General features: G+C 42.4%; 1 protein-coding gene across 1 annotated transcript in view; it reads right to left on the bottom strand.

Annotated features, from left to right (window-relative positions):
- Positions 1-32: 32 nt before the first annotated feature.
- The window catches only part of LOC311111110 (chromodomain Y-like protein 2), a 59,228-nt gene continuing 31,308 nt past the window's right edge, over positions 33-27,952 (bottom strand). The window contains exons 4-7 of the mRNA XM_084153783.1: positions 8,100-8,272; positions 6,431-6,641; positions 6,146-6,289; positions 33-3,698 (exon numbers count right to left, since the gene is read on the bottom strand). Coding sequence (XP_084009909.1) covers positions 3,540-3,698; positions 6,146-6,289; positions 6,431-6,641; positions 8,100-8,272 — 687 coding nt within the window. The 3' untranslated portion in view covers positions 33-3,539. The remainder of the gene's footprint in view (positions 3,699-6,145; positions 6,290-6,430; positions 6,642-8,099; positions 8,273-27,952) is intronic.

The following is a 27,952-nucleotide window of genomic DNA, read 5'->3' as shown; positions in this document are numbered from 1 at the left end:
TTTAAATACACAACAAAAACACCATGTTTAAATTAATGTCATAGTTTATTCAAAGCAGCTCGACCTCCAAACTCTCACAACGTATGGATACAGCATCCTACAGACAAAATATACAACTTCTAAGGCACCCCGAGGTGTGATTTTAGACTAGAGAAAGGAGTAGAAACTCAACATGCTATAGGTTTGTAAATGCTTGGAAGATGCATCGAAACATAATATGGAGATGATAGGAGTTTACAAACCAAACCTAAACACATAATATTCAAGGGTAAGTCCTCCACAAATTAATTATAAATATAAATGTTTTACTTCAAATGTTTAAATGCATAATTCAAACACAATGTTGTGGTCCTCTGTAGCTCAGCTGGTAGAGCACGGCGCTTATAACGCCAAGGTAGTGGGTTCGATCCCCGGGACCACCCATACACACAAAAAATGTATGCACGCATGACTGTAAATCGCTTTGGATAAAAGTGTCTGCTAAATGGCATATTATATTATATTATTACTGTATTTGGGTCCTGGGAGAGCAGCCTGGTCTCAGACTATACGTAACATAGTAAATGTAAACCAAGGTACAAATTAGAATGATATGTTACGTTTGGTATGGTTAGATAAGACAGATGGTTACTTAAGGCAAAAATGAAAGTAGGGTGGTTGGTCGGGGTGGATGGGTTGGTGTATAATGCGAATGTCTAGCAACCCCAAGGTTGCGAGTTTGAATCTCATCAAGGTAAAGTTTAGCATTTTAGCTAATTAGCAACCTTTCATCTAATTACTACTTTTGAGCTACTTTGCTCTACTTAGCATGTTAGCTAACCCTTCCCCTAACCCTTTTAGCTAAGCCTTCCCCTAATCCTAACCCTGGCCTTAACCCTTTAAAATAACTCCTACACTCAACCCTTACCTTAACCCCTAATACTAACCCAGGCTAATGTTAGCCAGCTAGCTAGAATTCATAACATATATTAAGTTGAGCAATTCCGTAACATATCATACGAAATGGGTGATGGACATCCACAAATGAATACATACCATACGAAAGTAACATATCATACTAAATGAAGTGTATACATTTACATAAAGAATTATACGAAATGCTCTGAGACCAGGTTGGGGAGATGTACAGGCAAAACTCAAATCTTGAATATATTAATATACATTTTATCTTACACTATACTTTAACAATACACTGATCAACACACAAACAAATCAATTAGGGAAATTCAGGTAAATTGTTACTCAAATATAATCGGGAATGGTTGATTAGAAATTGATAGAGCTTTGATTTGTCAGAGCTGTTAATAGCAATATTACTTTAAATGTTTCAAAGTTTTGCATAAAGTGGTTATCAACAGCCTTTAAAAATAATTATGCTACATGTAACCATTTTTGTGTGTGTTTGTTGTGTCACTATTATCACACAGGGCAGATCTAGGGAAAAAAGCCATTTACTGAGAAAATCTGGAACAGAAGATAAGAGGGAAAGAGGTGCCTCTGGGGAAAGGGAAATATTATGTCACTGCAGCCCGAAGGGGAACTTGAGCACTAACTTTAAATAAATACAAATAATAATTGTGCAAGATTTCTAACATTGCTTACTATGGCAACACAAAACATACCCTGAAATGTAAAGTATTTTGACAGGCAAGACATGTATCTACAATATTGTACATGCATATAGTTACATATAGTTAGTTACACAATATACCAGCTACATGGTTCATATATGTGTACGACTGCAAAAAATTGACAATTTCCTGAATTATACAAAACAATTTCCACAAAACTACATTTCATTATTGGGTAAACCAAAAATAGATATCCATACATACAATATATGTAGATATATATTTCCCATTTCCTGAAGCCATCATCACATGCAGGTATTATCTGCTTCAGCTGCACTACTACTGCATCTTCACAACACAGACAGCCAACAGACAAAAAGTGCAGTGATTACTTTGGGACAAAACATAATCTTTCTGTGCTTTACAAAAATACACAATGTCTCACTAATAACCGATTGCAAGGTAATATCAAAATAATTATCTGTCCAAATATCATAACCACACTCTTTACAATGTAATATACATGCCTTTATAATCAATGGATACAAACCCTGGTCGTCTTCACGATTCAATACTGCAGTAGCCCACTGAGCTAAAGGCAGGGCATTAGCTCTGGGAGCCAAAATAAGTCTTCAGGTCTCAGGCAAGGTTAGTCAACACAGAAGAGTAGTTCAGCGAACCACCCCCGATACACCTTTGCACTGTAATACATGTCATATATGTACCTTGATGATAATGATGACGGTGCACATGTTGCTGCTGATATGATTATGATGCTCTCTCTCTCTCTCTCTCTCTCTCTCTCTCTCTCTCTCTCTCTCTCTCTCTCTCTCTCTCATTTGCCAGGGAGAGGTCTCCTGTTGATCTATCAACAGTGTCCACATTCAAATGAAAAGATGCAATCAGACAGCTCTGGTTCTCTATGAGAGTGCTGGTCGTGGTCAAAGAGGGCCCTTCTACACATCCACAATCAATCAGAGGTCAAACACACCCTTACTGACAAACCAAATACAAGCAATTGAATAAACACTTCCAAGAGAGCATCACAAAACGGTCTTTATAAATCCAGAAAGAGTTCAGTCAACACTGCCCATTCACAGTGACTTCCCACTTATGGGTGTGTATCATTGGGCATTACCTCTAACTCTTCCCCAGTGGCACTCCAGTTACACCACACCTAATTCAATGGATCTTTGGCCAGGGTTACTGCACTGTCCAACTCTGTCCATAACGAGAGGATGGAATGTAAGGTGAGAAAATCTGTGTTCTACTCTGATCTCAAGCATAGCTTTGATTTTCACTACACCTCAGAGCCCAGGTGGACCCACCACCTCAAAACAGAAAGACTAGAGCAAGATACAAAAAAAAACAGCAGACTAATGGAAAATATATACACTTGGTATCTTTTTTTTGCATTTAGGATAAAATCTAAATACATTTTCAAATAAATAATTGAACAATGACATTAGCCATCAGATGAGCTCTTTTGCCTCCAGCACTCACACAACATTCTGGCGCTGTGCCTCCATTTCCTGAAGAGCCTTGTTCAGTGTCATGGCTTCCTGTTCCAGGTCAATGCTTCCTCAGGAAGGGGTTGACTAGACTCCCAGCCAGCCAATATGAATGCAGAATGAATCCTACACATCAATCCTCTCCAGAAGGTGATGCTTGACCCACAGGAGAGAAAACAGTAGGCCTTGTGGATCCCCTCTTACAGGCAGGGAAGTTGAGGGATGACCAAAGTAAAAAACCCATTGATGATGGTGCTCTGCAGGCCCAGATGTTGACGAGCGGAGCTAAGGCCTCGGAGACTGGCAAACTGCGCTCTGCTGGTTGTTAAAGAAGACTGTTGGTAACTGAAGACCAAAGCCCTATATCTTCAGGGATGTTGCTCAGTAGGTAACTGAAGACCAGATCTCGTGGCCCAGTTCTGCAGGTGCGTGGAAGTGAGAGGTCACAGGTCAGAGGTCAGTTATCATACACCTTGTTCTGCAGGTAGCTGAAGAGCGCATCCAGTCCCTTGGTGGAGCACCACAGCTGTTTGAGCATCTGACACTCTTTCTCGTTCACCTCCTCCAGGACCGACTTCAAGATGCTCCGCACCAGGCATTTAGACTCTTCCAGAACCTTCCACACACAGGGACAAACAGAGAGTAAGAGGTGGCCTGCTTCATAGATCGAGGCCCTTCATTTTCACACCCTTGATCTGGCAGCATTGTACTGTATTAGTTACAGAACCCATGCACATACATATATATACAGTGCTATGAAAAAGTATATCATCCAAAACACACAATCAAGTCTACATGAAAATTGCTAAAAAGCAACAAATTGGAAGTTTTGGAATGGCCTAGTCAATGTCCAGACCTAATCCCAATTGAGATGTTGTGGCAGGACTTGAAATGAGCAGTTCATGCTTGAAAACCCACACGTCACTGAGTTAAAGCAGTTCTGCATGGAAGAGTGGGCCAAAATTCCTCCACAGCGACGTGAGAGACTGATCAACAACTACAGGAAGCATTTGGTTGGAGTCATTGCAGCTAAAGGTGGCACAATCAGTTATGGGGGGCAATTAGTTAAGGGGGCAATTACTTTTTCACACAGGGGAATTGAGTGTTGCATAACTTTGTTCATGAAATAAATGAAATAAACATTTAATTGTTGTGTTATTTGTTCACTTATGTTCCCTTTATCTAATATTAGGTTTTGGTTGAAGATCTGATAACATTCAGTACCACAAATATGCAAAAGTAGAGAAAATTAGAAAGGTGGCAAATACTTTTTCATAGCACTGTGTATATACAGTGGGGAGAACAAGTATTTGTTACACTGCCAATTTTGCAGGTTTTCCTACTTACAAAGCATGTAGAGGTCTATCATTTTTTATCATAGGTACACTTCAACCGTGAGAGGCGGAATCTAAAACAAAAATCCAGAAAATCACATTGTATGATTTTTAAGTAATTAATTTGCATTTTCTTGCATGACATAAGTATTTGATCACCTACCAACCAGTAAGAATTCCGGCTCTCACAGACCTGTTAGTTTTTCTTTAAGAAGCCCTCCTGTTCTTCACTCATTACCTGTATTAACTGCACCTGTTTGAACTCGTTACCTGTATAAAAGACACCTGTCCACACACTCAATCAAACAGACTCCAACCTCTCCACAATGGCCAAGACCAGAGAGCTGTGTAAGGACATCAGGGATAAAATTGTAGACCTGCACAAGGCTGGGATGGGCTACAGGACAATAGGCAAGCAGCTTGGTGAGAAGGCAACAACTGTTGGCGCAATTATTAGAAAATGGAAGAAGTTCAAGATGACGGTCAATCACCCTCGTTCTGGGGCTCCATGCAAGATCTCACCTCGTGGGGCATCAATGATCATGAGGAAGGTGAGGGATCAGCCCAGAACTACACGGCAGGACCTGGTCAATGACCTGAAGAGAGCTGGGACCACAGTCTCAAAGAAAACCACTAGTAACACACTACGCCGTCATGGATTAAAATCCTGCAGCGCACGCAAGGTCCCCCTGCTCAAGCCAGCGCATGTCCAGGCCCGTCTGAAGTTTGCCAATGACCATCTGGATGATCCAGAGGAGGAATGGGAGAAGGTCATGTGGTCTGATGAGACAAAAATAGAGCTTTTTGGTCTAAACTCCACTCGCCGTGTTTGGAGGAAGAAGAAGGATGAGTACAACCCCAAGAACACCATCCCAACCGTGAAGCATGGAGGTGGAAACATCATTCTTTGGGGATGCTTTTCTGTAAAGGGGACAGGACAACTGCACCGTATTGAGGGGAAGATGGATGGGGCCATGTATCGCGAGATCTTGGCCAACAACCTCCTTCCCTCAGTAAGAGCATTGAAGATGGGTCGTGGCTGGATCTTCCAGCATGACAACAACCCGAAACACACAGCCAAGGCAACTAAGGAGTGCCTCCGTAAGAAGCATCTCAAGGTCCTGGAGTGGCCTAGCCAGTCTCCAGACCTGAACCCAATAGAAAATCTTTGGAGGGAGCTGAAAGTCCGTATTGCCCAGCGACAGCCCCGAAACCTGAAGGATCTGGAGAAGGTCTGTATGGAGGAGTGGGCCAAAATCCCTGCTGCAGTGTGTGCAAACCTGGTCAAGACCTACAGGAAACGTATGATCTCTTTAATTGCAAACAAAGGTTTCTGTACCAAATATTAAGTTCTGCTTTTCTGATGTATCAAATACTTATGTCATGCAATAAAATGCAAATTAATTACTTTAAAATCATACAATGTGATTTTCTGGATTTTTGTTTTAGATTCCATCTCTCACAGTTGAAGTGTACCTATGATAAAAAATTACAGACCTCTACATGCTTTGTAAGTAGGAAAACCTGCAAAATCAGCAGTGTATCAAATACTTTTTCTCCCCACTGTATATTGCACTTTTCACTTATGTGGTTTCTGTTTGTGGTTAGATAATATTATCTAAGAGTTTTATTCAATTTACAGACCAATGCTCCAGGCAAGTTCCTAGCGCAAGGCTTGGGATATAGAATGCCAGCTCTACATGACTATCTCTATGTCAGAAAAGCCTACCATAGCACTGCAGGTGGCCATCTCCTTTACGCGCAGCATCACTTCCTGGTTGAACGTGGTTGGCCAGAAGACCTGTGACACCAGGCCCCGGCTGCAGGCTTCCTGTGCCGTAAGCTTCCTCCCGCAGAACAGCATCTCATTGGTCTGTCAGGGTGAGAGGCGGAGACAGGGAGGAATCAATTGTTTTATGTACAACAAGGTAATGTAAATGTAAAACATTGAATCGTGTTTTACTGCAGAGCTGGGAAAAAAAACCTGCACAGGGGACCAGGCAACCAGACTCACCAGAGCCACTCCAAGGATCTGGGGGAAGGTGTAGGAGGAGCAGCCGGAGGGGGTGAGGCGGAGAGCGGCACAGGGCGTTTGGAACCAGGCCCGCTCGCTGGCCCACACCACGTCACATAGGGGCAGGATAGAGGCCCCCAGGCCCAGGGCAGGCCCGTTGATGGCCACCACGATGGGCTTCTTAAAGTGGATAAACGCAAGCACAAAGTCCCTGGGAGAGGAGACACAAAACAGTGAGTATAAACTATACAGTATAATATGAGTGTGTCTTTGAGCTTATTCTGCTTTAGGCGAATCAGGGCAAGCAGTTTAAAGTAAGCAAAATGATCTGCCAGTGCACTAAGATAATTTATCTTGGTAAGATGTCTTATTAAGATCAAATATCTTGAAATAAGATCATTTATCTTACCCCACTTGTATCAAGCCTTTTTTTCCCGTTAAAATAAGCAAAATTATCTTCCAGTGCGCTAAGATAATGTATCTTGGTCAATGCATTCTAATGGTAAGAGATATCTAGGTAAGCGTGTGTGTGTATGTGTGCCGTGTTCCCTGTTCCTGCTGTAGCCTTGTTTAGGTGGATAATTAAGTGATAATGACGAGAAGCCAGTGTTTTTTGGATATATTCGTTGAGGGCAGACAAACCGTGCCAATATATCCAACAAACACCGGCTTCGAGGGCATTATCACTTTTATACAACGGGTTACCAACATATTCAAATAATGATTGACATATAATTTATTCTTACTATTTCATCCTTCCACAAGATATAGACGCGACCCAGTCGTTCGTTCTTTTTGTTCTGTATCTCTGGACGCGACCCAGTCGTTCATTGTAAACGTTCCAATGCCATACTGGCTGGCAACGTTCTTATCCCTTGCTTGCTAGCTAGCCAACTACGGCTAATTTACAGTCACGTCAAAAGGTTCCGCCAGAATAACAGCAAAGTAGCTGCATTTGCATTTGTTTAAGCTGTTTTCTTGTGACATTTATTTGGATACATTCATAACAATGAGCTAATGAGGAACGATTTCGCCTGGCATAGAGAATGTGCTCACTCGACAGCACACTGTTGTTCAGACAGAGGAGCTAGCCAACAACACAGCTAACACAATCACTTCAAACTGAAGCTGGAAAGACTGCAAATTAGCTGCGTTTCATTTGACCTTTTTTCAGTGGACCTTTTTTCGTATATATCCATAAAAATGATGCCAGTTGATTCATGATTTCGACTGGCTGAGAAACGCTGCCTGCCTGTCTGTCTCGTCCCGACAAGTTCAATACTATGGGACAGCAGGAGATCGAATTTGAATATTGAAACAATGTTGCAAATGTCGGAGACAGACAGCAAGGTTTATACAAATCTCCGCTGTTGAAAACTAAATGTTAGTCTAAAAGAAATGTGAGATAATGTCTAGATGCTTTTTATAGTGGAGATCAAGTTTATAAAGTGCCTGACTAGGTTGATGAGACAGTGGATTGCGCAGTCAGGTGGAACAGTGTAAATAGGCATTTTAACTTCATTTATTTAGCTGGTGGCAACTTGTGGAATAGACACCGGCTGGAATGCGGTTTTAACCAATCAGCATTCAGGATTAGACCCACCCGTTGTATAATGGCAATCATGTGTTGTTTCTGTGTTTGTGTCTATAGCCTTTGTTCCTCTCTTACCGTACAGCGTCAGCAATGCGGCTGCTCTCTTTCCTGCGGTCTGTGGAGAGGCGTCCTATCAGGTAGGATGGGTCCAGGCCACTGCAGAAGACACTCCCCACAGCACTGAGCAGCAACAGCTTACTGTCATCAGCTGCTGCGTTGCCCAGAGCCCGACACACCTCCTTCATTATCTACACAGAGAGAGAGAGGGAGGAGAGAGAGTGAGAGGAGGTAGGGTGGAGAAAGAGAGGGAGGAGAGAGAGTGAGAGGAGGTAGGGTGGAGAGGGAGAGGGAGGGAGAGAGAGTGAGAGGAGGTAGGGTGGGGAGGGAGAGGGAGAGAGAAGATTGAACTACCAGATCATAGCCCTGCTGTACATCACCCCAATGATCTACAGACAAGATAAGAGTGTAGCTGTAGGATACCTTCTTTATCTATAGCTAGAGACAGGTAAGACAGGTTATATCTAACTGAGCAATCAGATCAATATATACTGAACAAAAATATAAAACGCAACATGCAACTATTTCAACGATTTTACTGAGTTACATTTCATATAAGGAAATCAGTCAATTGAAATCAATTCATTAGGCCCTAATCTATGGATTTTACATGACTGAGAATACAGATATGCATCCGTTGGTCAAAGACACCTTAAAAAAAAAAAGTAGGGGCGTTGATCAGAAAACCAGTCAATATCTGGTATGACCACCATTTGCTGTGGAAAGTTGCCCCACTCCTCTGTGTGGGCTGTGCGATGTTGCTGGATATTGGCGGGAACTGGAACATGCTGTCGTACACGTCAATCCAGAGCATCCCAAACATGCTCAATGGGTGACATGTCTGTTGAGTATGCAGGCCATGGAAGAACTGGGACATTTACAGCTTCCAGGAATTGTGTACAGATCCTTGCGACATGGGGCCATGCATTATCATGCTGAAACATGAGGTGATGGTGGTGGATGAATGGCACGACAACGTGCCTCAGGATCTCATCACGCTATCGGGATAAAATGCAATGATGTTTGTTGTCCGTAGCTTATGCCTGCCCATACCATAACCCCACCGCCACCATGGGACACTCTGTTCACAACGTTGAAATCAGCAAACCGCTCGCCCACAAGTCGCCGTGGTCTGAAGTTGTGAGGCCGGTTTCTCTAAAATGACGTTGGAGGTGGCTTATGGTAGATAAAGGAACATTCAATTTTCTGGCAACAGCTTTGGTGGACATTCCTGCAGTCAGCATGCCAATTGCACACTGCCTCAACTTGACATCTGTGGCACTGTGTTGTGTGACAAAACTGCACAACAGCTTTGGTGGCCTTTTATTATCCCCAGAACAAGGTGCACCTATGTAATGATTATTCTGTTTAATCAGCTTCTTGATATGTAACACCTGTCAGGTGGATGGATTATCTTGGCAAAGGAGAAATGCTCACTAACATTTCAGGGATATTTTATTTCAGCTCATGAAACATGGGACCAACACTTTACATGTTGCATTTATTTTTGTTCAGTGTAGTTCTTCACACCTGTCCAATGAAACTGAGTCTAGAGACCGAGCCATCAAACCAGTGCACATGGCTCTAGATTCCAGCATAAATCTTCCCCTTAATGACAGAGAAGGCAGAATCCTAACTTGACATAGCAGCAGCAATTTAACCTCCTCTATATTTACATTTACATCATTTAGCAGACGCTCTTATCCAGAGCGACATAAAAAATTGGTGCATTCATATCATGCATGTATTGATGTCATAGAGCAGCAGTCAATCAGTCATTCTGTATTGTGTTTATTTTACTCTTGGTCTATGCTGTATTTATGTGGAACCCCCACTGGGTGAGACCATTGTTCCCTGAACCCAGAGGTCGTCTGGAGCCTCCATAACCCCTCCATCACCCCACTCACTGACCCTAACCCTAACCCATGTAATCTGATTACTAGGGCCGGGACGATAACAGTATCTCAATATTTATTTCCATGGCAAAAATTTTAACACGAAGCAGACCGAAGTGTTTGGTATTTTAAAAACCTGCTGTATATAAAATATGATGTGCTATAGTTTGGAAAATAAATGTGACTCTGGATGACAACATAATAATGTTTGGTTCCAATATCAGGCCTGTTTTCATAAAGAAGTTAAATCCGCTGGTATCGTCCGGGCCTACTGATTACCCCCTGACCCAGGTCTCCCAGTCAACTCAATTCAACATCTCCTACACACTGCATAATCCCTCCTGAACATCAGCTGGATGTGGTGTGTGTGTTTGTGTGTGCGTGCCTGCTCCTGTGTGTGTGCCGGTGCTCAATTAAACCTGAGGAAAGATAGACAGGGCAGGAGAGTGATACTGACACAACTGGAAGGGGGTGGGGCTGGCATGGCAAGCAATATGTAGTGGTGGTGAAGACACTGCAGCCAAACAGTGTCATTCAGAAGCCAGCCCTGTACACAGGCCCTGCCTGGGAGCCATTTGTGGGAAGCAGCGGGGGGCATCCACAACAAACTGGACTGGAACCATATTATGTGTCAGCTCCCTGAGAATGAAAACTACACCACATCAGGGACAGACAGCCAAAAGCAGACTGTGTGTGTGTATAGTGTAGAATGAATAGTGTAAAGGTGAGCCATGCATATAGATTGTAAAACCCAAAATACATGTGTTCATTTGTCAGCGTGTGCTTGTGCACGCTTTGCGTGTGTGAGTGTGTGCATGTATACACATCCGTGTGTGCGCTGTGTGCATGTGTGTTCGTACTGTGCTTGTGTTCATGTGTCAGCGTGTGTGTGTCTGTGTGCGTCCGTGTGTGCACAGTGTGCCTGTGTGTTGGCACCACACGCGCTGTGTGTGTGCTGCTCTAGGCTTGGCCTCTGGGCCGTGTGTCTTTCCGCTCCATGCAGCGTGTGTGGATTGAGGTCAGCGAGCTAAGCATCTCTCCACAGAGAGCTATCCACCAGGGGAAACAGCATTAGCACGCTAAAGGCAGGTATCACTCCTGCTAGTACAACTTAAATCCTATATCCCTCTGAGGGAATTCTGAAAGAAATAATACTAGAAAGGGAAACTCACTATAGCTGCTACAAAGGAAACCCCTTTGACATCTAATGAAGCAGTCTTTTTTATGATTTCTGTTTGTGACAACTCCCTTTCAGCCCAACCTCAACTCTTCATAAGGCTAACTACTTCTTTGGTATTTTATTAGGATCCCCATTAGCTGTTGCGAAAGCAGCAGCTACTCTTCCTGGGGTCCACATAAAACATGACATAATACTGAACATTAATAGACAAGAACAGTCCAACTACATACATTCAAAACATCACACATAGCCTACATATCAGTATATACACACAAAATATCTAGGTCAAACATGGGAGAGGCATTGTGCCGTGAAGTGTTTCTTTATCAGTTTTTTAAAACCAGGTTTGCTGTTCACTTGAGCAATCTGAGATGGAAGGGAGTTCCATGCAATCATGGCTCTATATAATACTGTATGTTTTCTTGAATTTGTTCTGGATTTGGGGACTGTGAAATGACCCCTGGTGGCATGTCTGGTGGGGTAAGTGTGTGTGTCAGAGCAGTGTGTAGGTTGACTATGCAAACTATTTTGAATTTTTAAACACAGTGTTTCTTATAAAAAGAAGAAGTGATGCAGTCAGTCTCTCCTCTACTTTTAGCCAAGAGAGAGTGGCATGCATATTATTGATATTAGTCCTCTGATTACAGTGAAGAACAAGACGTGCCGCTCTGTTCTGGGCAGCTGCAGTTTTTCTAGGTCATTCTTTGCAGCACCTATCCATATGACTGGGCAATAATGAAGATACGATAAAACTAGAGCCTGCAGGACTAGCATTGTGGAGTGTGGTGTCAAAAAATGCAGAGCATCTCTTTATCACGGACAGACCTTTCCCCATCTTTACAACCATTGAATCAAAAATGTTTTGACAATTACATTTTACAATCCAAGGTAAAACCAAGTAATTTAGTCTCCTCAACTTGCTCACCAGCCACATTATTCAGTATCAAATTCACCTGAGGTCTAGATCTTAGGGAATGATTTGTACCAAATACAATGCTCTTAGTTTTAGAGATGTTCAGGAATAGTTTTTTACTGGCCACCCATTCTAAAGCGGACTGCAACTCTTTGTTTAGAATTGCAGTGATTTCACTAGCTGTGGTTGCTGACGCATATAGGGTTGATTCATCATCATACATACAATGCATTTGGTAAGTATTCAGACCCCTTGACTTTTCCCATATTTTGTTACGTTACAGCCTTATTCTAAAATGGATTAAATTGTTTTGTTTTTCTCCTCATCAATTTACACACGCAATACCCCATAATGACAAAGCAAAAACTTGTTTTTAGAATTTTTAGCTAATTTATAAAAAATTACAAAACGGAAATATAAGATTTACATAAGTATTCAGACCCTTTACTCAGTACATTGTTGAAGCACCTTTACAGCCTCGAGTCTTCTTGAGTATGACGCTACAAGCTTGGCACACCTGTATTTGGGGAGTTTCTCCCATTCTTCTCTGTAGATCCTCTCAAACTCTGTCAGGTTGGATGGGGAGCGTTGCTGCACAGCTATTTTCAGGTCTCTCCAGATATGGTCGATCGGGTTCAAGTCCGGGCTCTTGCTAGGCCAGAGACATTCAGAGACTTGTCCCGAAGCCACTCCTGTGTTGTCTTGGCTGTGTGCTTAGGGTCGTTGTCCTGTTGGAAGGTGAACCTTCGGCCCAGTCTGAGGTCCTGAGCGCTCTAGAGGTTTTCATCAAGGATCTTTCTGTACTTTGCTCCGTTCATCTTTCCCTCGATCCTGACTAGTCTCCCAGTCCCTGCCACTGAAAAACATCCCCACAGCATGATGAAGCCGGTGACTGATGTGGTATACTCCTCAATGCCATCAGATGATTCCCAGAACATATTCCAATCTGTGCTAGGAAAACAGTCCTGTAGCTTAGTATCTGTAGCTACATATCACTGACAAACTGAAATGGTCCACCCACACAGACAGTGTGGTGAAGAAGGCGCAACAGAGCCTCTTCAACCTCAGGAGGCTGAAGAAATTTGGTTTGACAACTAAAACCCTCACAAACTTTTACAGATACACAATTGAGAGCATCCTGTCGGACTGTATCACTGCCTGGTATGGCAAATGCACCGCCCACAACCGCAGGGCTTTTCAGAGGGTGGTGCGGTCTGCCCAACGCATTACCGGGGGCAAACTACCCGCCCTCCAGGACATCTACAGCACCCAATGTCACAGGAAGCCCAAAAAGATCATCAAGGACATCAACCACCCGAGCCACTGCCTGTTCATTTTACATTTACATTTTAGTCATTTAGCAGACGCTCTTATCCAGAGCGACTTACAGTTAGTGAGTGCATACATTTTATTTTTCATACTGGCCCCCCGTGGGAATTGAACCCACAACCCTGGCGTTGCAAACGCCATGCTCTACCAACTGAGCTACATCCCTGCCGGCCATTCCCTCCCCTACCCTGGACGACGCAGGGCCAATTATGCGCCGCCCCATGGGTCTCCCGGTCGCGGCCGGCTACGAGCCTGGATCATCCAGAAGGCGAGGTCAGTACAGGTGCATCAAAGCTGGGACCGAGAGACTGAAAAACGGCTTCTATCTCAAGGCCATCAGACTGTTAAATAGCACATTAGAGGCTGCTACTGCCTACTGAAATCACTGGCCACTTTAAGAAATGGAACAGTAGTCATTTTAATAATGTTTACATATCTTGCATTACTCATCTCATATGTATATACTGTATTCTATAATATTCTACTGTATCTTAGTCCATGCCGCTCTGTCATTGCTCGCCCATACACTACCTTTCAAAAGTTTGGGGTCAGTTAGAAATGTCCTTGTTTTCGAAAGAAAAGCAATTTTTTGTCCATTAAAATAACATCAAACTGATCAGAAATACAGTGTAGACATTGTTAATGTTGTAAATGGCTATTGTAGATGGAAACGGCTGATTTTTTATGGAATATCTACATAGGCGTACAGAGGCCCATTTTCAGCAACCATCAGTCCTGTGTTCCAATGGCACATTGTGTTTGCTAATCCAAGTTTATCATTTTAAAAGGCTAATTGATCATTAGAAAACCCTTTTGTAATTATGTTAGCACAGCTGAAAGCTGTTGTGCTGATTAAAGAAGTAATAAAACTGGCCTTCTTGAGACTATTTGAGTATCTGGAGCATCAGCAATTGTGGGTTTGATTACAGGCTCAAAATGGCTAGAAACAAATAACTTTCTTCTGAAACTCGTCAGTCTATTCTTGTTCTGAGAAATGAAGGATATTCCATGCGAGAAATTGCCTAGAAACTGAAGATCTCGTACAACGCTGTGTACTACTCCCTTCACAGAACAGCGCAGAACGGCTCTAACCAGAATAGAAAGAGGAGTGGGAGGCCCCAGTGCACAACTGAGCAAGATGACAAATACATTAGAGTGTCTAGTTTGAGAAACAGACGCCTCACAGGTCCTCAACTGGCAGCTTCATTAAATAGTACCCGCAAAACACCAGTCTCAACGTCAACAGTGAAGAGGCGACTCCGGGATGCTGACCTTCTAGGCAGAGTTGCAAAGAAAAAGCCATATTTCAGACTGGCCAATAAAAATAAAAGATTAAGATGGACAAAAGAACACAGACACTGGACAGAGGAAGATTGGAAAAAAGTGTTATGGACAGACGAATCGAAGTTTGAGGTGTTCGGATCACAAAGAAGAACATTTGTGAGCAGTGGCGGCTCCTGAAAAAATTCTCAGGGGGGGCAATTTTTCTGATGATTTAGGTGACCTACACACATTTTTTTAAAGATATGTCCAGCAACAACATGAAGACAGGGGCAGCATATAAGTCAATACCAGAAGCATTTATTGACTGATCTCAAAAGTGTTGGCTTACAAAATCAAAATAAGTTATCACAGTAAAAATAATCAAGGGTGTTCTTTCACATTCCTCAACACTGCATAAACAATATGCATTTCCATAAACAAATGAAATATCAGCTGAAAATACAGCATCTTGGTATTTGTTCAGATTGCAGGATCAACAAGAGCTTTTACCACATTTTTTGCCTCATGGTTGAATTGGAAATATGTGCACCTGAGCATAATTCACAACAAGCAAGCAGGAGCTTTTGATAGAGGCTACTGAAAACATTGATGCAAGTTATTGGTAATAAGACATTTTTATAGACTTCCATATTCTGCCCTCTTGTATAGATTTGTGAAAATGAACAGTGATAGACATTTTGCTTGAAAACAGAATTTGAAAGTAATTTCTAGAAAAGGTAAACACAGCTATCTGTATGGCTTTGTAAAAATGAACAACCATATTCTGGCCAATTGTATAGATTTGTAAATATGAACAACCATATTCTGGCCAATTGTATAGATTTGTAATAATGAACATGAACAGATATTTTTTTTTGTTTTACTTTTTTTTAAATGAAAAATAACTATTTTAAACAACATCAACTGTGAACTGATTTGGGCGTGTGTGTGTTAAAGAGACAGGGAGGGAGGGACAAAGAGAGAGAGAGGATACATTACTTGTACTGAAACTGTTCTCTTCTCTGTTTCAATACAGCAAAGCGTTCAATTACTTTCTCATTGAAATCAGGCATGCTGAGGACTAGTTCCCTCTCCATGGAAAGCATGGCCAGTGCATTCAGACGTTCCTGGCCCATTGAATTTCGCAGGAATGTCTTAACTCGTGTCAAAGTTGAGAAACATCTCTCAGCTTCAGCTGTTGTCATGGGAGTAGTTATGAGGATGTTCAACAGAGTCACAGTCTCAGAGAACGTCTCCTGGAGGTTGTAGCTCATGAGAACCTGGTACAGTGCCAGTGCACCACAGCCTCCCTTGAATTCAGGATTCTCATAGATCAGAGATAGTTCTGTCTTGAGCTTTGCCTTGCTCAGCATGGGGTATGCATTCACAGTGGCATTCAGAGCCTCATCAGGAAATGAATGGCAGTACCTTTCAAACATGTCTGCTTGCAGTAAGGTAGCACTCACAAGGTGGCCAGAGAAAGAGAACCTTTCTTTGATGTGATCCAGGATGGTGTTGCAGACCTCTTCAGACAGCCTCTGCTTCTCCTCTTCTCTCAAAGCTGTTCTGGGTCTTTTGGCTCCTGTTGCTTCTTGCAGCTGCTGTTGAGAGGAGTCCCTGAAGGCAAACAGACCAATGTGTTTGTTGGCTTTGTACAGTATTGTTGTCTATGTGATGCACAGGTATATGCAATGTATCCATGATGTATAGTACAAATACTTCAGTTCCACTTAAAATGGGCAGGGATGCATAAAGTCTTTAGTGTTTAAGTTAGCCTTTGTGTCTCACATAGCCTGGATGTTCAGCACAGTATACAGTGGTGCTCATAAGCTTATGATCCCATGCTAAAGTTGACTAAAAAGAGGAATAAAAAAGAAAATAAAATTGGTGTCCATAAAGGTTGGATTTTCCAACTTTTTTAATTAAGTCATTAAGATAAATTTCCAAAAGATTATTATTTTATTTTTTTATTCCTCTTTTTAGTCAACTTTAGAATGTGTTCATACACTTATGAGCACCACTGCACAGTACACATAGTATATAAAATAAAATAGATTACACCACTGGCCATATATAATGAGAATAATGTAATTTCAAACACAAATGCAGTCTCCTTTCATGCATACATTTTCAAATAAAGCTCTGCTTTGAGAAAGATCGAATGATATTGTTTAATCTTACCTTATGGCCTGCACACTGCTTGTGAAGCTGTCGAGGGCACTTTTGATAAAGACAGCATCGATGTCCTTCTTCTGTAGCTTCTGGTACAGAATGTCGACGTGGGGCATGATTTTGTGAAAAAGCCGCAGGAAAAAAATAAAATCTTCATCATGCAGCATCCTCACGTAGCCAGATGCCTCTCTCACTGTGCCCTGGTCAAATGAACCCAATGAACCCGTCCGGATGGCTTCAAAACATTCTATTAGGTCGTCTCGATTCTCGTAGACAGTGTTCACGACTCTGCTGTTGAAGTTCCACCGTGTGGATGAAGGTCTGGGCAGTCTTCGTGCAACAGTCTGGTCAAGAATGCTGGTGCGTTTGGGTGACCGGGAAAAAAAAGTTGTAATCCCGCTCAGATCGGAAAAGAAAATGTTCACTTTTTTGATGCGAGAAGTAGCTTGCTGCATGATCAAATTCAGCTGATGCGCATAGCAATGCACGTAATGGGCATTCTTGAAATGCTCACGCACCTTTTTCTGCACACCAGCCTTCTCTCCCCTCATCACACTGGCTCCATCGTAAGCTTGCGCAATGAGTTTGACTTTCTCGTCATCGGCAAAAAGACCGTTCAGTCTCTCCAAAAGTACACTGGCGATTGAGACTGAGGTTGATTCCGAGATGGGAAGGAACTCAAAAAATCGCTCCTGCACTTTGTGCTTGCTATCTATGTACCTCAGCACAAGCACCAACTGTGTCTGTGTAGAAATGTCCGTGGTCTCGTCAGCTTGGATAGCTACGAAGTTCGCAGACTTCACCTCCTCCACAATATGTTCCCTCGTGACCGCTAGCATACACTCCAGTAGCTCGTTTTGAATGGTCTTTGATGTGCCCTTGAAAACTTTAGCATTTTTAAGATGGTCATCAAACACCTCATCTAATTGTGCCACAAAGTTGACAAGTCCAAGAAAAATACCAGGGTTGGTGGAGCCCTCAGTTTCATCTTTGCCTCGCAAAGCTAACTCAAACACGCCGCAAAACTTCACACACTGGATTAGCCGGCTGAGGATATGGCGGTTCTTGCTAACCTCATCGTTGTGGCGGCGGACAGCTAGCCTGTATCCCTCATCCAGTTGAGTGGCAATATTCACTCTCCCCAAAGCAGAAATTCTCAAACAGCTATCCATGTGGGTCTTTGACAGCTCATGTTTCTTAATCTTTTCTGAAAGATGGTGCATGTCGGTTACACCAGTCGCTGTCCAAGCGGTGCTGTCTGCCGTGCCGCCTTCAGGGTGAATGAGTAAGCAGGGGTAGCAGAAAACTGCATTAGCTACATCGCAGCTTGCTAGCCAGGTTTTTCGTTCATACCAATTTTTGGAAAATCCTCGGGTGTAGGACTTCCCCCCTTTAGTAGAAACCTGTTGAATTATTAAATTTGGTCTGGGAGGTCCTAATTGTTTCGTTGCCAATTTATCTTCATTTGTTCGCCGACAAAAAGGAAATTCTTTCAAAGACACAACCGAGTTGCACTGAAGCCTAGCCATGTTGATAGGAGTAGTGAATTGATTGACGCTGCTACCCTCTCTTTTCTTAGTTACGTTCACGTGTCTCCTGAGTGGCGCAGTGGTCTAAGGCACTGCTTCGCAGTGCTAACTGTGCCACTAGAGATCCTGGTTCGAATCCAGGCTCTGTCGCAGCCGGCCGCGACCGGGAGACTCATGGGCGGCGCACAATTGGCCCAGCGTCGTCCAGGGTAGGGGAGGGAATGGCCGGCAGGGATGTAGCTCAGTTGATAGAGCATGGCGTTTGCAACGCCAGGGTTGTGGGTTCGATTCCCACGGGGGGCCAGTATAAAAAAAAAAAAATATATATATTCACTAACTGTAAGTCGCTCTGGATAAGGGCGTCTGCTAAATGACTAAAATGTAAATGTAAATGAAAGCGCGTAAGTGCAAGCCCACAGACACCCATTGAGATTGTATTGAAGGCTCTGAAATTTGAAAAAAATAGATTTTACATGGGAGTCTATGACAGAAGTTCTGGGTGATTTTCAATCTGACTGAAATCGCCCCAAAAGGGGGTGGAGCCATTTGAAGCACGACTTTAGCCTGATTCGACATTTAGTGGCAGTGTGGCACTGTGGCAGATCAGACGTATAGATTACAACACTGATAACTACTGTTGCCGTGATATAATTGATTAGAAAAAAAATCCCTTCCTTTTCCCGTTTGGCAGTGCGTCGCCCATATCGCCCTATTGAACAGGCCGTCCCTGTTTGTGAGACACAGACCAACTGAAAAGATGCTGGTGGTGGAGTGCTTGATGCCATCTGTCAAGCATGGTGGAGGCAATGTGATGGTCTGGGGGTGCTTTGGTGGTGGTAAAGTGGGAGATTTGTACAGGGTAAAAGGGATCTTGAAGAAGGAAGGCTATCACTCCATTTTGCAACGCCATGCCATACCCTGTGGACGGCGCTTGATTGGAGCCAATTTCCTCCTACAACAGGACAATGACCCAAAGCACAGCTCCAAACTATGCAATAACTATTTAGGGAAGAAGCAGTCAGCTGGTATTCTGTCTATTATAGAGTGGCCAGCACAGTCACTGGATCTCAACCCTATTGAGCTGTTGTGGGAGCAGCTTGACCGTATGGTTCGTAAGAAGTGCCCATCAAGCCAATCCAACTTGTGGGAGGTGCTTCAGGAAGCATGGGGTGAAATCTCTTCAGACTACCTCAACAAATTGACAACTATAATGCCAAAGGTCTACAAGGCTGTAATAGCTGCACATGGAGGATTCTTTGACGAAAGCAAAGTTTGAAGGACACAATTACTATTTCAATTAAAAATCATTATTTCTAACCTTGTCAATGACTACATTTCCTATTCATTTTGCTATATTTCCTATTCAAACTAATTTCATGGAAAACAAGGACATTTCTAAGTGACCCCAAACTTTTGAACGGTAGTGTATATGTATATATTCTTAATTCCATTCCTTACTTAGATTTGTGTGTATTGTGTATATGTTGTGAAATTGTTAGATATTACTTGTTAGATATTACTGCACTGTCGGAGCTAGAAGCACAAGCATTTCGCTACACCCACAATAACATCTGCTAAACACGTGTATGTGACAAATAACATTTGATTTGATTTGACCACTTCCGTATTGAGCGAGTCACTGGTACTTCCTGCTTTAGTTTTTGCTTGTAAGCAGGAATTAGAATTATGGTCAGATTTGCCAAATGGAGGGCGAGAGAGAGCTTTGTACGCTTCTCTGTGTGTGGAGTAAAGGTTTTCTAGAGTTTTTTAAAAATCTGCTGGTAGAAATGGATTTAAGTTTCCCTTCATTAAAGTCCCCGGCCACTAGGAGCGCCGCCTCTAGATGAGCATTTTCCTGTTTGCTTATGGCCTTATACAGCTCGTTGAGTGCGTTCTTAGTGCCAGCATCGGTTTGTGGTGGTAAATAGACAGCTACGAATAATATAGATGAAAACTCTCTTGGTAAATAGTGTGGTCTACAGCTTATCATGAGATACTCTACCTCAGGCGAGCAAAACCTTGAGACTTCCTTAATATTTGATTTCGCGCACCAGTTGTTATTGGCAAATAAACATAGACCGCCACCCCTTGTCTTACCGGAGGCAGCTATTCTGTCTTGCCGATGCATGGAAAAACCAGCCAACTGTATATTATCCATGTCGTCGTTCAGCCACAACTCGGTGAAACATAAGATATTACAGTTTTTAATGTCCCGTTGGTAGGATAGTCTTGAACAGAGTTTATACAGTTTATTCTCCAATGATTAAACGTTGTCCAATTTGGACGGATGTTAGAGGCGGGGTACCCACTCGCCAACAAATTCTCACAAGGCACCCGGACCTGCGTCCCCTGTATCAGCATATTTTCTTCATGCGAATGACGGGGATTTGGGCCTGGTCCGGTATCTGGAGTAAATCCTTCGCGGCCGACTTGTTAAAGAAAAAATCTTAGTCCAGTTAGAGGTGAGTAATTGCTGTTCTGATATCCAGAAGCTCTTTTCGGTCATAAGATCCCTGTATTGCTACTGCTGTATCATTAAAAGGAATTATCTAAGTGAGTTTCAGAGATGCCTTCAGAAGTTTTCATACAGTGCCTTGCAAAAGTATTCATCCCCCTTGGCGCTTTTCCTATTTTGTTGCATTATAACCTGTCATTTAAATTGATTTTTATTTGGATTTCATGTAATGGACATACACAAAATGGTCCAAATTGGTGAAGTGAAATTTAAAATATAACTTGTTAAAAAAAAATATATATATATATAATGGAAAAGTGGTGTGTGCATATGTATTCACCCCCTTTCATATGAAGCCCCTAAATAAGATCTGGTGCAACCAATTACCTTCAGAAGTCACATAATTAGTTAAATAAAGTCCACCTGTGTGCAATCTAAGTGTCACATGATCTGTCACATGATCTCAGTATATACAGTGAGGGAAAAAAGTATTTGATCCCCTGCTGATTTTGTACGTTTGCCCACTGACAAAGAAATGATCAGTCTATAATTTTAATGGTAGGTTTATTTGAACAGTGAGAGACAGAATAACAACAACAAAATTCAGAAAAACGCAGGTCAAAAATGTTATAAATTGATTTGCATTTTAATGAGGGAAATAAGTATTTGACCCCTCTGCAAAACATTACTTAGTGGCAAAACCCTTGTTGGCAATCACAGAGGTCAGACGTTTCTTGTAGTTGGCCACCAGGTTTGCACACATCTCAGGAGGGATTTTGTCCCACTCCTCTTTGCAGATCTTCTCCAAGTCATTAAGGTTTCGAGGCTGACGTTTGGCAACTCGAACCTTCAGCTCCCTCCACAGATTTTCTATGGGATTAAGGTCTGGAGACTGGCTAGGCCACTCCAGGACCTTAATGTACTTCTTCTTGAGCCACTCCTTTGTTGCCTTGGCCGTGTGTTTTGGGTCATTGTCATGCTGGAATACCCATCCACGACCCATTTTCAATGCCCTGGCTGAGGGAAGGAGTTTCTCACCCAAGATTTGACGGTACATGGCCCCGTCCATCGTCCCTTTGATGCAGTGAAGTTGTCCTGTCCCCTTAGTAGAAAAACACCCCCAAAGCATAATGTTTCCACCTCCATGTTTGACGGCGGGGATGGTGTTCTTGGGGTCATAGGCAGCATTCCTCCTCCTCCAAACACGGCGAGTTGAGTTGACGTCAAAGAGCTCCATTTTGGTCCCATCTGACCACAACACTTTCACCCAGTTCTCCTCTGAATCATTCAGATGTTCATTGGCAAACTTCAGACGGGCATGTATATGTGCTTTCTTGAGCAGGGGGACCTTGCGGGCGCTGCAGGATTTCAGTCCTTCACGGCGTAGTGTGTTACCAATTGTTTTCTTGGTGACTATGGTCCCAGCTGCCTTGAGATCATTGACAAGATCCTCCCGTGTAGTTCTGGGCTGATTCCTCACCGTTCTCATGATCATTGCAACTCCACGAGGTGAGATCTTGCATGGAGCCCCAGGCCGAGGGACATTGACAGTTATTTTGTGTTTCTTCCATTTGCGAATAATCGCACCAACTGTTGTCACCTTCTCACCAAGCTGCTTGGCGATGGTCTTGTAGCCCATTCCAGCCTTGTGTAGGTCTACAATCTTGTCCCTGACATCCTTGGAGAGCTCTTTGGTCTTAGCCATGGTGGAGAGTTTGGAATCTGATTGATTAATTGCTTCTGTGGACAGGTGTCTTTTATACAGGTAACAAGCTGAGATTTAGAGCACTCCCTTTAAGAGTGTGCTCCTAATCTCAGCTCGTTACCTGTATAAAAAGACACCTGGGAGCCAGAAATCTTTCTGATTGAGAGGGGGTCAAATACTTATTTCCCTCATTAAAATGCAAATCAATTTATAACATTTTTGACATGTGTTTTTCTGGATTTTTTTGTTGTTATTCTGTCTCTCACTGTTCAAATAAACCTACCATTAAAATTATAGACTGATCATTTCTTTGTCAGTGGGCAAACGCACAAAATCAGCAGGGGATCAAATACTTTTTTCCCCTCACATGTTCTGAAAGGCCCCAGAGTCTGCAACACCACTAAGCAAGGGGCACCACCAAGCAAGCAGCACCATGAAGACCAAGGAGCTCTCCAAACAGGTCAGGGACCTGGAGAAGTACAGATCAGGGTTGGGTTATAAAAGAATATCCGAAACTTTGAACATCCCACGAAGCACCATTTAAATCCATAATTAAAAAATGGAAAGAATATGGCACCACAACAAACCTGCCAAGAGAGGGCTGTCCACCATAACTCACGGCCCAGGCACGGAGGGCATTAATCAGAGAGGCAACAAAGAGACCAAAGATAACCCTGAAGGAGCTGCAAAGCTCCACAGCGGAGATTGGAGTATCTGTCCATAGGACCACTTTAAGCCGTACACTCCACAGAGCTGGGCTTGATGGAAGAGTGGCCAGAAAAAAGCCATTGCTTAAAGAAAAAAATAAGCAAACATGTTTGGTGTTAGCCAAAAGGCATGTGGGAGACTCCCCAAACATATGGAAGAAGGTGAGAATTGAGCTTTTTGGCCATCAAGGAAAACGCTATGTCTGGCGCAAATGCAACACCTCTCATCACCCCAAGAACACCATCCCCACAGTGAAGGATGGTGGTGGCAGCATCATGCTGTGGGGATGTTTTTCATCGGCAGGGACTGGGAAACAGGTCAGAATTGAAGGAATGATGGATGGCTCTAGATACAGGGAAATTCTTGAGGGAAATCTGTTTCAGTCTTCCAGAGATTTGAGACTGGGACGGAGGTTCACCTTCCAGCAGGACAATTACCCTAACCATACTGTTAAAGCAACACTCGAGTGGTTTAAGGGGAAACATTTAAATGTCTTCGAATGGCCTAGTCAAAGCCCAGACCTCAATCCAATTGAGAATCTGTGTTATGACTTAAAAATTGCTGTACACCAGCGGAACCCATCCAACTTGAAGGAGCTGGAGCAGTTTTGCCTTGAAGAAAAATCCCAGTGGCTAGATGTGCCAAGCCTATAGAGACATACCCCAAGAGACTTGCAGCTGTAATTGCTGCAAAAGGTGGCTCTACAAAGTATTGACTGAGTGAATAGTTATGCATGCTCAAGTTCTGTTTTTTTGTCTTATTTCTTGTTTGTTTCACAAAAAAAAATATTTTGCATCTTCAAAGTAGTAGGCATGTTGTGTAAATCAAATGATACAACCACCCCCCAAAAAATCCATTTTAATTCCAGGTTGTAAGGCAACAAAATAGGAAAAATGCCATGGAGGGTGAATACTTTCGCAAGCCACTGTACCCCTGGACTTATTCCACATTAATTTATGTTACAGCCTGAATTAAAAATGGATTAAATAGATTTTTGTTTCTCACCCATCTACACAGAATACCCCATAATGACAAAGTGAAAACATGTTTTTAGAAATGTTATTACATTTATTGAAAATGAAATACATAAATATCTCATTTACATAAGTATTCACACCCCTGAATCTCTAAGAGCTTTGCACATCTGGATTGTACAATATTCGCACATTATTATTTTTTAAATTCCTCAAGCTCTGTCAACTTGGTTGTTGATCATTGCTAGACAGACATTTTCAAGTCTTGCCATAGACTTTCAAGCCGATATAATTAAAAACTATAACTACGCCACTCAGGAACATTCCATGTCATCTTGGTATGCAACTCGATTGTATATTTGCCCTTGTGTTTTAGGTTTTTGTCCTGCTGAAAGGTGAATTCATCTCCCAGTGTCTGTTGGAAAGCAGACTGAACCAGGTTTTCCTCTAGGATGTTGCCTGTGTTTAGCACTATTCCGTTTCTTTTTATCCTAAAAAACTCTGTAGTCCATGCCGATGTCAAGCATACCCATAACATGATGCAGACACCACCATGCTTGAAAATATGAAGAGTCGTACTCAGTAATGTGTTGCGTTGTATTTGCCCCAAACATAATGCTTTGTATTCAGGACATAAAGTTAATTTCTTTGACAATTTTTTTTGCAGTTTTACGTTAATGCCTTATTGCAAACTGGATGCATGTTTTGGAATACTTTTATTCTGTACAGGCTTTATGTCTTTTCACTCTGTCATTTAGTTCAGTATTGTAACTACAATGTTGTTGATCCATCCTCAGTTTTCTCCTATCACAGCCATTAAACTCAGACTGTTTTAAAGTTACCATTGGCCTCATGGTGTAATCCCTGAGCGGTTTCCTTCCTCTCCGGCAACTGAGTTAGGAAGGACGCCTGTATCTTTGTAGTGGCTGGGTGTATTGATACACTATACTAATTAATAACTTCACCATGCTGAAAGGGATATTCAATGTTTTTTTTTGTTTTTTTACCCAGCTACCAATAGGTGCAATTCTTTGCGAGGCGTTGGAAATCCTCCCTGGTCTTTTGTGGTTGAATCTGTGTTTGAAATTCACTGCTCGACTGAGATAATTGTATGTGTGGGGTACAGAGATGAGGTAGTCATTCACAAATCATGTTAAACGCTATTATTGCACACAGAGTGAGTCCTGGCAACTTATTATGTGACTTGTTAAGCACATTTTTACTCCTGAACTTATTTAGGATTGCCATAACAAAGGAGATGAATACTTATTGACTTATAAATACATTTAAAAAACATAATTCCACGTTGACATTATGGGGTATTGTGTGTAGGCCAGTGACCAAAAAATCTCAATTTAATCAGGTCAAGGGGTGTGAATACTTTCTGAAGGCACTGTTTGAATGTTATCTAATTTTAGCAAGTTATTGATTTCATAAACCTTATTTCTAAGGCTAAATATATTAATAGGGGCTATTTTTTGCCCTTTCCTGGGTACCTTATCGGAGATAGACATAATATTACGGAAAAAAAACACACAAAGCATGACTGATTCCCCAGACTGAAGGTGTTCACCCCCAATGATCCCTAATTTATCTGGCACAACTGGAGGAGCAGTCGGTTAGGACATCTACTTTGTGCATGACACAAGTAATTTTTTCAACAATTGTTTACAGACAGATTTTTCACATATAATTCACTGTATCACAATTCCAGTGGGTCAGAAGTTTATATACACTAAGTTGACTGTGCCTTTAAACAGATTGGAAAATTCCAGAAAAGGATGTCATGGCTTTAGAAGCTTCTGATAGGCTAATTGACATCTTTTGAGTCAATTGGAGGTGTACCTGTGGATGTATTTCAAGGCCTACCTTCAAAATCAGTGCCACTTTGCTTGACATCATGGGAAAATGAAAAGAAATCAGCCAAGATCTCAGAAAATAAATTGTAGACCTCCACAAGTCTGGTTCATCCTTGGGAGCAATTTCCAAATGCCTGAAGGTACCACGTTCATCAGTACAAACAATAGTACACAAGTATAAACACCATGGGACCACGCAGCCGTCATACCGCTCAGGAAGGAGACTCGTTCTGTCTCCTAGAGATGAACGTACTTTGGTGCAAAAAGTGCCAATCAATCCCAGAATAACAGCAAAGGACCTTGTGAAGATGCTGGAGGAAACAGGTACAAAAGTATCTATATCCACAATAAAACGAGGCCTATATCGACATAACTTGAAAGGCCGCTCAGCAAGTAAGAAACCACTGCTCCAAAACCGCCAATATAAAGCCACACTACGGTTTGCAACTGCACTTGGGGACAAAGATTGTACTTTTTGGAGAAGTGTCATCTGGTCTGATGAAACAAAACTAGAACTGTTTGGCCATAATGACCATCGTTATGTTTGGAGGAAAAAGAGGGACGCTTGCAAGCCGAAGAACACTATCCCAAATGTGAAGCACGGGGGTGGCAGCATCATGCTGTGGGGGTGCTTTGCTGCAGGAGGGACTGGTGCACTTCACAAAATAGATGGCATCATGAGGAAGGAAAATGATGTGGATATATTGAAGCAACATCTCAAGATATCAGTCAGGAAGTTACATTTTGGTCACAAATGGGTCTTCCAAATGGACAATGACCCCAAGCATACTTCCAAAGTTGTGGCAAAATGGCTTAAGGACAACAAAGTCAAGGTATTGGAGTGGCCATCACAAAGCCCTGACCTCAATCCTATAGAAAAAGTGTGGGCAGAACTGAAAAAGTGTGTGCGAGCAAGGAGGCCTACAAACCTGACTCAGTTACACCAGCTCAGTCAGGAGGAATGGGCCTAAATTCACCCAACTTATTGTGGGAAGCTTGTGGAAGGCTACCCGAAATGTTTGACCCAAGTTAAACTATTTAAACGCTACCAAATACTAATTGAGTGCATGTAAACTTCTGACCCACTGGGAATGTGATGAAAGAAATAAAAGCTGAAATAAATCATTCTCTCTACTATTATTCTGACATTTCACATTCTTAAAATAAAGTGGTGATCCTAACTGACCTAAGACAGGGCATTTTTACTAGGATTAAATGTCAGGAATTGTGAAAAACTGAGTTTAAATGTATTTGGCTAAGGTGTATGTAAACTTCCACTCCAGAGCCAGTTAAAGATGCATTTCCACATACAGGGTAATGGACATCTACAGGCTTGGTAAAAGGAAAGAAAGGTCCAAACGTGGAAAGAGGGTAAGAGAGTGATTGAGGGAGAGAGCACATTAATATGGAGAAGAAGAGAGGTGGTAAGAGTGAGACCGCTGTTGCTAAGTAGTGGAGCGAAGGAACGAAATGGTCAACCTGCCTCAGCGTGGGAGGTAACCGTAAAAGTACTGGTTAACGGCTCAGGAAGATCCCTCTCTTCTGAGAGAGAGAAAGAGAGAGGGAAAGATAGAGTTATCCTCAGCTGAACGTATCTTGTTAGACTGAGGCAGAGTAACAGAACCATTTGAGCCCTCAGCTAACCGGCTTACTGTGACAGATAGATCGTTTGCGCTACATGCACGCTACACGCATGCCAGGTAACAGGGGTTTTCCACTATCCGTGATCATTTGGATAACCACGCTAGCGTCGCAATCATGTGGGTGCTAGCAAGCATGCTAGATAGTGCTAGGTATCAACAGTCAATCCAGTAGGGGCTGGAATCTGTAGTGAGCTCTGATTGGTCATCCTCGCCGCAATATCGCATAAAGAGTCCCCTCACCCACTT

The sequence above is a fragment of the Coregonus lavaretus genome, assembly GCF_964263955.1.
Source record: "Coregonus lavaretus genome assembly, chromosome: 37".
Classification (NCBI taxonomy): domain Eukaryota; kingdom Metazoa; phylum Chordata; class Actinopteri; order Salmoniformes; family Salmonidae; genus Coregonus; species Coregonus lavaretus.
This window is presented reverse-complemented; position numbering and strand designations above follow the sequence as displayed.